At 40.6% G+C, this 12,618-nt stretch overlaps 1 protein-coding gene across 3 annotated transcripts in view; it reads left to right on the top strand.

Moving 5' to 3' along the window:
* Window positions 1–11,399, top strand: part of per2 (period circadian clock 2) — a 30,086-nt gene extending 18,687 nt beyond the window's left edge. The window contains exons 8-24 of one of the 3 annotated variants that reach the window (XM_041993370.1): window positions 479–621; window positions 830–908; window positions 995–1,101; window positions 1,192–1,345; window positions 1,658–1,772; window positions 2,011–2,157; window positions 2,467–2,557; window positions 2,638–2,809; window positions 3,806–3,930; window positions 4,116–4,322; window positions 5,414–5,677; window positions 5,902–6,818; window positions 7,139–7,255; window positions 8,765–8,987; window positions 9,287–9,494; window positions 10,767–10,917; window positions 10,999–11,399. In XM_041993370.1, coding sequence (XP_041849304.1) covers window positions 479–621; window positions 830–908; window positions 995–1,101; window positions 1,192–1,345; window positions 1,658–1,772; window positions 2,011–2,157; window positions 2,467–2,557; window positions 2,638–2,809; window positions 3,806–3,930; window positions 4,116–4,322; window positions 5,414–5,677; window positions 5,902–6,818; window positions 7,139–7,255; window positions 8,765–8,987; window positions 9,287–9,494; window positions 10,767–10,917; window positions 10,999–11,181 — 3,403 coding nt within the window. In that variant the 3' untranslated portion in view covers window positions 11,182–11,399. The remainder of the gene's footprint in view (window positions 1–478; window positions 622–829; window positions 909–994; window positions 1,102–1,191; window positions 1,346–1,657; window positions 1,773–2,010; window positions 2,158–2,466; window positions 2,558–2,637; window positions 2,810–3,805; window positions 3,931–4,115; window positions 4,323–5,413; window positions 5,678–5,901; window positions 6,819–7,138; window positions 7,256–8,764; window positions 8,988–9,286; window positions 9,495–10,766; window positions 10,918–10,998) is intronic. The other 2 variants (XM_041993371.1, XM_041993372.1) reach the window with 2 other exon arrangements.
* Window positions 11,400–12,618: the final 1,219 nt, after the last annotated feature.

A 12,618-nucleotide genomic window follows, 5' to 3' on the forward strand; every position in this document is an offset into this window, starting at 1 on the left:
TGGGCTTGAGTTGTTTCATACGCACTGTCAGGCCATCTGCTGCCCGTACCTGTTTGTAGTTTATATTAATATTTTAATTACAGTCTAGATGCTTTTCAATTAGTTTGTGACATCATACACGCTTGAACTGTAATTAGATGCTATTTTCCAGGTCTGTGTTTTTACATATTTACAGACTCATAAAAATTTAGAGTTCACATTGCCTTTGATAGGATACTCTGTTGATTTTAATATTCTTTCCTTCAAATCCCTTGTCTCTTCATCTAAAAGTCACTATCACAGCTAGGAGAAGAGCAGACATTCAAGATGCACATTAACATGTGCCACCAAAATGAATAGGAAAACAGCTATATAGTGCCCCCGTGTGTTCAGTCTGAAAACCCAACTCCAGTCTCTTGCAGAATATGTGTGCATGTCTGAATGAAACAAACTCCTCTGGCTTCATTGAGTTAAGTGTAACCATTGTTCTAACATCCAGTGGTGGTAAGGAGAATGAGGGTGACCTACAGTACTATCCATTTCGCATGACACCGTACCTGATGAAGGTCCAAGACACAGTCCATGCTGAAGACCAGTTCTGCTGCCTTCTCCTGGCTGAGAGGGTTCACTCTGGCTACGATGGTAAGAACTTACCTGGAGCATTGAAACAAGAAGTTATGGATCACATCTTACTGTTTAATGTAGATTTACAGCCAGTTACTTATGATAGTCAAACTTATTTCTAGCTTTTTTTAGCATATATTTTTTTGCCAAAAGCTGAACAAGAATTCAAGTAAATATTGATCATTGAACAACCCTGTAATTCTTTTTGTAATTAAATTCCTCACAGCACCCAGAATTCCAACAGACAAGCGCATTTTCACCACCACACACACTCCGAGTTGTGTTTTCCAGGATGTGGATGAGAGGTGAGGCATTAATGTTCAGTATATGTCCGACATCCCTGAAGTCTTTACAGATACGAACAGAGACGATGTGTTTTGGTTTGTATCAGGGTGGTTCCTCTCCTCGGATATCTCCCCCAGGATCTGATTGGTACCCCAGTCCTTCTTCACCTGCATCCCAATGACCGTCAGGTGATGCTGACCATCCACAAAAAGAGTGAGTCAAACAGATGAAAAGATGAAGGATCAACGTTCCATGTCTGACCTGATCTGACTTGGCCGTTTATCGTTTCATCTTTTTCTACAGTTCTTCAGTATGCAGGGCAACCATTTGACCACTCGTCCATTCGCTTCTGTGCACGGAATGGTGAATACATCATCCTAGACACCAGCTGGTCCAGTTTTGTCAACCCATGGAGCCGAAAGGTCTCGTTTGTTATTGGGAGGCACAAAGTCCGCATGTGAGTATTCCTTCTGTAAAAACCAAGAAGGGCTTCTTGCAAATATTTTCATAACAGAGGAACAAATATTTTATAACAAGTGAAAGTAAGCACACACAGTTAAAACTATTTATGGTCATTTAATGAATATTTTAAAATATATTTAAGAGATAATTTAAATAACTGACATGAGCAACATTATATCAATTATTGGTTCTTAATGTCGGTTTCAATTAACTTTTGATTAATTGCCCAGCCCTAACACAGATCACCAAGCCACTGCTGGAATGAAAGAGTTTGTTTCTAATCGGTTTATGTATTTTTTTTTACCAGGGGTCCCGTGAATGAAGATGTTTTCAGGGCCCCTGTGTCTTCTGTCGGACATATGAAGACCATAGACTCTGACATCCTGGAGATAACTGAGCAGATCCATCGGCTCCTGTTACAGGTGAGATTGGAGCAAGGACAGTTCAATCAAAGAAGAGATGCAAATGCTTGCATATGAAACAAAAGGATTAGACTAACTTATTGCTCCAATAAATCAAGATCATATTTAAAAGACTCATAACAGAGTGAAAGGAAGAGCAACTTAAAGACCTTCAAGTCCCAAAAGAATCTAATAATTTCAGCATCCTTTTTTCTACTCCTTTTTAAAACCTGTCTTCCCTTTCTGTATCTGTAATCAGCCGGTTCATAACAGTGGGTCCAGTGGCTACAATAGTATGAACAATGATCACCTTCTGGGAATGACCTCCTCTAGCGAGAGCCTGAACAACGTCAATGGGAGCATAATGCAACAGGAGGAGGGGGAAGTGAGCAGTAAAAGCAGACCTGTGAGTATTACTGATTCCTGAAGTTGTGTCTGAAATCTAAAAAACTGTTTGAAAACTGAATTTGCTTCCAATCGTCTAGTTAACTATTGAGCATTTAAAATTGGGAGTTGTTACTGCATGAACAACTGTTTTGCACTCTGTTCCAGGCCTTAATGCCCTGCTTTGACTAAACCTAGTTGTATTTACTGTGTGTTTTTTATAGAAACCTGTAACTTTTTTTTTTTTTTTTTTTTTTTTTTTTTTGCATTTTTTCTTTTTGGTTTCTTGAATAGATGTTGTATTGACTCACTAGTTTTCTGTCTGTCACAGCGAACCTTTCAAGAAATATGTAAAGGAATTCATCTTCAAAAGAGCCAAGAGCAGCAGATGGCAAAAATAGGCCACAAAAAAAGCAGTGCCAGTAAGTCTTGTCCAGCAAATGTGAAAATTTCACACTTATCCACATCTTATTCTCAGACCCTAACTATTGATTTATCTCAGAGTCTGAATCGAAGGGCCAAGCTGTAGTGCGACTCAAAGACTCGGCCCCTTCTATAAACTGGAGGGACGCAGCAATGGAGGAGAGCAGAGCCTCTTTCCAGGACGAGTTGGCCCTCAATGATCAAGCGGTGTACTCTTACCAGCAGGTCAGCTGTCTGGACAGTGTAATCAGGTACAAAGATAAAGACTCATATGAATGTGATAAATGTTTGTCTTTAGGGTGGTTCATCCTAAGGGGAAGAACTGTAGCTCCATTTTTACAAAAAGACAGTAGATAAGTGAATTTTAATTTTGTAAAGACTGTGGAAAACCTCAGACTCAAAATAAGTCGAACTTGGACTGAAAGTTTTATTTTACAATGATGAGAAAATAGAAGAACTTGGTTTCCTGGAGAAGCAAACCAACTGAGGTTGTGGTGCACCAGAGAAGGGCAATAAGTGGCAAGATGGTGAGGAAGCCACCAAACAAAAGCCAGTTCAAACAAACTGCTGCTGTTCTGGGGCTGCAGTAAATATTTTGCATATTTAGGGGCTTGGGCATGCAAGGGACCATGGGGAGGGAGGGAACAGACAAAGTGTACCTTAACAGACCCCTATGATGGAAAGCAACTTTCAGACATGGGTCACCGGGGTGCCCCTCTGGAGCCAGGCCTGGAGTTGAGGCACAGATGCAAACACCTGGTGGCTGGGCCTTGGCCCACGTATCCTGGTGGGCTCACCCCCTGCAGGAGGGGCCGTAGGGGTCGGGTGCAGTGCGAGCTGGGCAGTAGTGAGTAGAGAAGGAGCCTGATCTGGTGTGTGAGGTTGAGCAGTTCTGGCTAGATAAAGTTGGACTCATCTATCTTTCCTGGATTTTGTTTAGCCTCTGGCTCCTGTAGTGGACCAAGAAGCTGTCAAAACACAGCTTATACTGTTACAAATTCACAAAACAGAAATCTTTCAATTAAAGAAATCAATATTTCTCATGGTAGTTCTCTTGTGCCAGCCACTGTAACTCAGTGGCTACACAGAGTAAGCCTGGTTATTTTGTCTTTTGTAAGGCAGAGCTTCACTGTAAAATGCTTGACCTTGTGTTTTGCGGTGCTTCTTACCCTTGTAAATAATTACCTGACAAGTGATGGCGAATGCGCTGAAACTGACCTTCATATTGTGATTGATGGTTCTTCAAGGTACTTGGAAAGCTGTAATGTTCCCATCACCATGAAGAGGAAGTGCCAGTCTTCCTCCAACACCACGTCTTCTAACTCAGATGAGGACAAACAGAAAGGGTCAAATGGCATGCAGATATCAGAAGGTATGTGACACTACTTTACTATATAATATAAGAAAACAGACTTGTTACCTTGCCATACAACGCTGCGGCCTTCTTAGGCACTTTCACACTCTTCCATTTAAACTTCTCTCTCAGACCCGGCAATGGTCTGTACTTTTTTTGCCAGTACCTCATCAGTAGGTCTTGTTCTCTGTTCTCTTTGGCAGAACCAGCCTTATTGAAGGATCAATCTGGTCTCTCCGCTTTGGATGACCCTGACAAAAAGTCCAGTGAAACGGCCACGGCTGTAGTGGGTACTTCGCTGCCCCTACCTGTTCCAAACAAACCAGAAAGTGTGGTGTCCATAACCAGCCAGTGTAGCTACAGTAGCACCATAGTGCATGTTGGGGACAAGAAACCTCAGCCTGAGTCAGGTACAGTGGGGTGAAAAATACTGCTCTCTAACCAGATTACTTCTTTGGTTGCATACTTTTCATACTGAAACAACAAGATCCAAACAAAATATACTATCAGACATGTAAGATATGACCACTTTTATTTACTAACATGTTGCTTCTAATTGTAAGCAATAAGTAATCTAACTTATAACACTTTTAGATGCTTTAGCTGCTATTTATATTAAACAATCTTTGGTCTCTAGCAGAAGAGAGGGTTTTTAAGCATCACCTAGCTTTAACAATGATCTAAGCTACTCAGTGTGAGAAATATCATATAATAGAGAAAATCATATCAGAGGCAAATGGTTTCTCACAGCACTGTAAATGTATGTAAGTATAGGGCAGGGTGTCAGTAGATGTGCGAAATGACATGCTAAACTACAAAAATATTATGCTTTTATAAGGCGAAAGTTGAACAATGATTTGTTTATATGATAGGAAACCAAACAGTTGGGTTCATGGTCTGTAGTCTATGATATTTTCAGCAGCAAATTAGTTTTAGTAAAACCGGCAACTAGCTCATCTCTAATTGTCAGCTCCACCATCTCAAGTGATAATCTTTCCAGTCGGAGCATGCTTAACTATGTAGTAGTCAATATGTTGTGGTAAACTGGCTTGTTTTGGTACAGTTTTGTACCTTTTGTCTGTGTCACCCTATCTGTCTGAAAACCCTAAACTGTGCAATTGTTTTATGCTTATTCATGTTCTGGCATCTGATAGACCTGAAAGTGATTCCAGCTTGTGTATAACAGGCCAAACTCACTTACTTTGCACTTCTTTGCCTGATTTTTCCTGTACTCTGTCTTTAAATAGATTTAGTGCTTACAACAGAGTCTTTTACTGTATTCTAGTATAAATGTTTTGCTCATATAACTTTCAATAAAGCATTTGCTAAATAACTAAATGTGAATGTGTGTGGCAGGTATGTGACCTGCAGCTGCTCGTTGCTTAATCAGCATTGCTCTTCTTGTCAACCCTGTTAATTGTTAACAAGTCTGCTTCCTAAAACTCTTCCTTTCACTGTTTGACAGTATGTTAAAATTGTCATCTTGCTTTTATCCATGCAGAGATCACAGAGGATGTACCGGGCACGGGGGAGACGGCAGAATCCAGCCAGAACCCCGGGAATCCTACTTGTGCGGTTTCACCTCCCAGTCAGGAGAAAGAGTCCTACAAGAAACTGGGCTTGACTAAAGAGGTGCTGGCAGCTCATACGCAGAAGGAGGAGCAGGCCTTTCTGTTTCGCTTCAGAGAGCTTCGTGGAATCGTGGCCCTCAAAGCAAACTACTCTCAGTACCTGGAGAATCAGAGAGAAGAGACTGCCAATGATGGTAACACTAAATACATACGCCTCACTGTTATGAGTCAACATGGACTCACCATGTTAATTTAGCTTACTGGGTTTTGCAACATCACCAAAAGAAAGTCAAATACAGTAAAAGACTGGAAAGTTTCTTCATATTTTATAAATGAAAAAAAAGAAAAAAAAAGATCACCTTTAACCAACTTAATTGAAATTCCCAAATCACTTTTTTCTTTTTTCTTGACCCTCTAGCTGCGTGTGCCACCCGACCCCACAAACAAGAAGAACTGGTTGCAGATGCAGCCATGCGTCGGGCTTCACGGAACAAGAAGACCAAGTCAAAGCGAGCGAAGCACATCACTTCCACAGCTACCACAGTGTCCCAACAGAGACAGCAACAGCTGCAACCTCCTCAGCCAAACCCTGGTCTTAAACAGACCTGGTTGTCTCCTTCTGATGCCTCACAGTCCACTTTCTCTATGGCGTACCCTGCCATGATACCAGGCTACCCCCTACAGGTTTACCCCAGAACAGATTCCACATCTCTTTGCACAGAATCCACTCCACAAGGCTTTGTAGACAGCCAGGGTATCCAAGTCCCTCCCTGCCCTCCTTCCATTCATTCTGCTCCCTACACCTCCCCCCTTGTTACCCCCATTGTGGCTTTAGTCCTGCCCAACTACTTATACCCTCTGATTGGGCCTGGGCATCCACAACCACCACCACCACAGCCAATGTACCAAGTAGACTCTGGGGCCTTCCCCACCCAAATGCAGCCTTTTGGCCAGGCTGCCTTTCCAAGCCAAGGTGCCTTCACATCTCCACCTTCCTTTAGCAGTCAGAATCAGTTCAACACCAACAATCACTTTACTCCTCAAACAGGCTACCCAACTCCATCATTTCATGCCCCTTCGTCCTCGGAAACCCCAATGCCCCACGTGAAGGGCCACTCCCGCTCCTCCACACCTCAGTCTGGTGAAGCTGGAGGTGCAGCATCCCCACCTTTGTTCCAGTCCCGCTGCAGTTCACCCCTCAACCTGCTGGAACTGGAGCTGTCTGTGGACAGGCAGGACAGTGCAGCACCCTCTTCAGGAGGACAAGGGAATAATATGGCTGAAAGGGAGAAAGGAGCAACCAGCAACCAGACCAAAGAGAGGGAGCTGAATCAGGTAAATGAGAAAATCTTCCACAGCCGCCTTCTGATATCCTCCGCCTGAAACTGCCTGACAAAAAAGTGCAAATGCTTCACTGAACTTTGCCATTGTGGTCTGAACCCCACCCACGCACCCACTAGACTTTGAATCATGTGTCTGTTTTGGGATTTGATCCCAACATCACAATGATTCATAAAAATAGTCACAGTATTAAATTGCTGCAGTTTTTTGTTGTATTGCTATGCCATGTGTAAAGTCAAATCAGTCAAGACTCCTCAGATGAAATGTGGAGCCGGGTGTTAATCCATGATGTTATTATCCCTTACACCCTTTAGCCCTCTCTCAGTCTCCTTGGTCCACCTGGACCCTTGTATTTCGAGGGCACAACCTGTGTCTGTGAGCGTTTGTCTTGGGATAAAGTGTGGTCTAGGCTGGGGGCGTGCAGCAAAGAGGTAGGCAAATAATCAGAAAACCTCCACACCTTTCAAATCCTATTCCTCCCAGATACCATATATCAACTGTAACAGTTTCTCTTCTGTGCATTCATCTGACCTATGATTTATATTTTTACCTTCACTGTACTTATCTGTTTAGTGGCAAGCTTGGCATGGATTTCAATTTAAGCATGAGACTGAGGAGCTTAAGAGATTTGGGAAACAAGTTTTAGTATGTGTGTTTGCACATGTCATACAGCCTCTGGAATTTTTTTCTTTTTGTAATTGTTAAGAAAAATGTGGTGTGTTCTTCATCTAAATCACAACTGCAGTCAATCACACTGTGTTTAATCAAAACTATGTTTAAAGTACAAACAGTTTGAATTGATACTTTGATTTGTGAAGTGGTCAGACCTCCTGGCAGAAAGAAATGCACAGAATTCAATGGAAACATTTTTTTACAATTCATTTATTCTTCTTAGCCAGATTCACATCATGTCTCAGGGGAATTCTTGTGGTTTTGACATGTTTCTGTCAAAGTAAAGGGTTTGGGTTGTGGCTGAACCTGCTTTGGTTTTTAGGGTCACTTTCCTGCTGCATCACCAAGCATCCGCTAAGCTTCAGCTGATACCTTTATCAATTCTTTTCCATTTATGCCCCAAGGCAGCCAAACACCCTCAAATCATGATGCTACTTCTACCATGCTTCATATTTGAGATGAGATTTTCATTGTTGCACACACTGCCTTTTATTCTTTTTTCACATATTTTTGTGTATTATCACCAAACAATTCAACCTGAACTTTCTTAGTCCTGAGGACCAATGTGGAGTGTCAGTGGGCAATTTGGCAAACTTCAGGTGCATAGTGGTATTTGTCTCTTATTAGAAAGTAGCAGTTCTTTGGTGTCACTGCATGAACTTAATTTGTGCTAAGCAGTTTGGGAATGATAGATGTTTGAATTGATAGTAGGCAAAAAATATCTTAGACACACACACACTGCCTTATTTGATTGATTAGACTACTCATTATTCAATCTTGATTTAACTGAAGTCATTGCCCTGCAGGTCCACATCATCTATAATCAGTGTGTCAGTTAAATTAAAAAATGGTTTGTGAGTCAATAGTAAAAATAGATTGTTTTTGTTTTTAATTGTTGCTTATATGAAGATCTGACCATACTTTTGTTTTATTTTCTTTTGCCACTGTGCACACTCTGATTTTGCATGCAAGTTTCTGGTGATTCATCAAAGACAATAATCTCTTCCATGGAAACCTGTTTTAGCATCAGCTGTGGGGAACTTGCTCTTTGGATTCTGTTATACTAAGATGTGACAAGGAACACAGGAAGGAAGTTGTTTTCAAGCATCTTGTATCAGTGGAAATATATTCCCAGGTTGCGAAACAGCCAGCGACATTGAATCTGCCTGCATTACAAAGAAGCGGCAGAAGGGCAGTTTGCTACAGCACCAGGTAGTGTGATCAAGTTCATCCTTAATGATATCGCTTCAATTTCTGTGTCTTTACAGAGGAGCTTGCATGGCTACGGTAACAACAGTGATGCTAACTCTACATCCAGCGACATGTTGGACATCATTCTACAAGAGGACTCTTGTTCTGGCACCGGCTCAGCCACATCTGGCTCAATGGCCTCAGGGTCCAACGGCTGTGGAACTTCAGCCAGCGGGACATCTAAGAGCAGGACATCAGCCAGTGGAGCCTCAGCTAGTGGGACCTCAGGCAGTTGTTCAGGTCTGTACCCAACTTACAGCCTCTTATTGATGTTATAAACTGAGCTTCATTCATCTTTAAGGGAAAATGAGGCGAACAAACTTGACATGGGTAGCAGTAGTAGAAGAAGAGAAGATTAAAGGGAACATAATTAGATTTCATTTCATTTCATTTTCATATTTAATCAAGTGTTGTACATTTCTTTGACTTTCAGCTGAGTAACCTAGCTTACTTTACTCATAAAAGATAGCTTTTTTTTATCATACACAACCACAGCATGTGATTTTCGTTTAAGTGTGGGTTTTTTGGCCTCTTTTCAGGAAGCAACAACAGCAGTAAATACTTTGGCAGCGTGGACTCGTCTCAGAGCAGTCAGAGGGTCAAAGGTCACTTAAGCAACAGTGAGAGAAGACCTGTGGAGATGGAGCAGAGCGAGCAGTTCATCAAGTGTGTACTGCAGGATCCCCTGTGGCTGCTTATGGCTGACACAGATGAGAAAATTATGATGACATATCAGCTGCCCTCATGGTGAGTCCAAGGATGGGGCTGCAGCCATTGAGAAGGACAGCAGCCCTGTAGTCAGAGTGTTCTCTAGTTGTCATTCATATTCTGTTTTCCCGATAAAGGAGCATGTGTGCAGACATGAGACAAACAGATGTATGTACATGTTAGGATCTTGTTTTATCTGGAATCATCAACCTGTGAAATGAATTTAAAGACATTTTACAGAAAATAGTAAATTACTTTCTTACTTGATGTCTACTTTTTGACCCTAGCTCCAAATACAGCTCAAAATGTTGTGCCTGGATACTTTTTCATGCACAGCAATATGCTAACTATTACATAAGATAGTATAGGCTATGATTTTTAACTTGGCTGCTGATAAGATGGTATTCATGTTCCTGTTTAAATCTTACAGAGCATATTCTAAATAATGATTTTCAAAAACCTTATATCTCCTATTAGCACTATGCTCTTTGTACTCATATCCCTCAAAACATAGAGTATTATTTAGGTTCTGCCTTCCATTAAAAGTGTTTTGGGCTAATATTGCATTTTATGCACTTCAGAAGTTGTAAAAAGATTAAGAATCACATAATTCTTGACCTCACATAAAGAGGGGAAGAAAAAAAGTTACCCTTTCCTGCTTTTTTAGTCTATTAACAGCAAATCCTGATCAACAGATACATAGCTCCCGTAACTTTAGAAAAAACTAATCTAAAATTACTTTAATAGTACTTTGCCCAATGTGTCAAAGAGTTCAATTTAAATTGGTATGGTGAATTATTTAAATTACAAAGGTTGTGTATGACAAACTTCATCTAAGTTTCCAAAAAGGAAATATGTCTTTTGGTGGTGTTTATATTTTGCATTTGGAAATGAGCAGTTCTGAGTTCCCTACTGGTACTGAATGCAGCGAGAGAGCAAAGGTCTTGGTTACATTTGTGTGTTTGTCCCAGTAGTTAAATAATAGACCTAATGAAACATAATGAAGCGTTTCATCGTACTGCAGTGAGAATTTTCTGCCAGTAGATGGCGCCCTCATAAACTGTGTAGAGCCTGATATTAGAAATAGGTAGTGGATGACTGTACTGTGGAGGAGCAGGGACTAAGCAAAAGGAGATAGGAAGTCACACCAACACACACTGCAATAGCTCATAATTAAAGGAGTCAAAGCTTTGTTGTTGTCCCTATAAATAATGATCCAGCTCTCCTCTATGCAAATCCAACATTGTCAGAACCTTTGTCGAATGACAATGTTTACTGAATGTGGTGGTTTGTGTTTGCATTTATGTACAGTGACATCCAGAAAATACTCAAAGAGGACAAAGAGAAGCTGAGGCTGCTGCATAAGTACCAACCTCGGTTTTCTGAGGAGCAGAAGAAGGAGTTGATCGAGGTCCATCCCTGGATGAAGAAGGGAGGTTTACCCAAAGCCATCGATGTCAAGGTAGTCACACTTCTTGCTAGTTTAACACATGTTGCTCCTGACTTAATTGGCCTGATTTAATCCTGTATTTGCGTTTACCAGGGGTGCTTCTGCTGTGATGGCACCTCAGAGACAGCAGCTGGGATAGAGGACCAGCCAGACATTGAACTCAGTGATACAGAAACAGACCATGTCAGCTGCCAGCAAAACCCCAAAGATGAGCCCTTGAACTCTGACATCAGCACCTCCATCGGCCCTTGTCAGAGCCCTGACCCCCCTACATAAGCAGAAAGACAATTAACAGAATTTTAGAGGGGCTACTGTTACTTTTTCACTTATTTTTCTGCAGAACTCTGAAGAGCAAACTAAAAAAAGAACTGCTTTAGATAAGCTCTCAATGGTTTTGTCTTTCTGTAAATGTTGCTGTAAAATGTGAATGTATGTGGTGGACATCAAATTACATTTTATTTTAAGGTACACTAAGCAGGATTTAGTAGTTGCTTGGGAAATTGCTTTGTGACTACATATGTTTTATTTTTGTTTATTTGATTTGTTTTTTTTTTTTCTCATTGTAGCACACATATCAGTGTTTGCCACCTTGAAAACATACCATGCACTAATTAGGGGATGCAGCAGCCCATTAAAAAAATATAAGCGTCATAACACCATGGATGGTGCCAAAGGGCATTCCTCTTGCCACCTCACACAACTAACAGTAAAGTCCTACAGAGGGCTATTCATAGAAACTCCTGTTTGTCCTCAAATCAGTCAGATTATATATATATATATATATATATATATATATATATATATATATATATATCAGAGTTAGTTTCAGATGCCTGTCACTCATACACACCAAACACCAAATGAGCACAAGTGCACTTTCTTTGCTGCAGTGGATGAAAAGATGGATTTTGAAGTTATTGTTTGGTTATTGAATGTTTAACAAGCGTGCAGCATATGGGCCTGGTTTAAAAAGCTGATTTCATGTTGTGCTTGAAAAAATCTTAGTGTTGTAGCTTAAAGTAGTCACGAGTGTATGTAGTAATGAAACTACTGAGACACGTTTACTGATCATCACATTGGATGAAGGTGGTGAGGACATTTGAACTCAGAAAAGCACAATAAAGCTTAGCATTTGCTCTGTGCTACATTTACTTACTTGCCCCCATGTTTTAGAATTTCAAACAAGATTACTGTCTGTCAATTACTGTCAACATTTTTATTGTCCTTATCATTGGAGCCATCTTTGTAACACATTTTTAAAAGCAGCTCATTATGAGAATATTTTCAGTCTCTTGTTTCTTACAAAAAGTGTAATTTGTTTCAGATTTGAAGCTTTTCTTTCTTTGCTGCATCTTATTTGAATAAGCTGATGCATTGTGTTAATGTCTGTAACAGTCTTTAAGTGTGTGTATATAAATGTATATATATTTAAATACGATGCTTATGAAAAAAAGATGTTTCTAAATTATAAAGAAATAAAGCTTCAAAAGCAACAGGACCACATTTATCACTGTAAATGCTATTTTGAAGATGTGACTCGTGTTATCCACATTAGCACCGTTCCCACTAAACTGAAAACACAAAAACGGTTGTATTGTGGTCGGTGGGGACGGTAAAGTTTGAAATATTGTCCCTGGTTTATTAAATTGTGCTTCGTGAGCCTGATATTATCTAACGTTGCCCTGGTAGATGTGGATGAATAGCATCCTGAGC

Source organism: Melanotaenia boesemani, chromosome 8 (genome assembly GCF_017639745.1).
Source record: "Melanotaenia boesemani isolate fMelBoe1 chromosome 8, fMelBoe1.pri, whole genome shotgun sequence".
Taxonomy (NCBI): Eukaryota; Metazoa; Chordata; class Actinopteri; order Atheriniformes; family Melanotaeniidae; genus Melanotaenia; species Melanotaenia boesemani.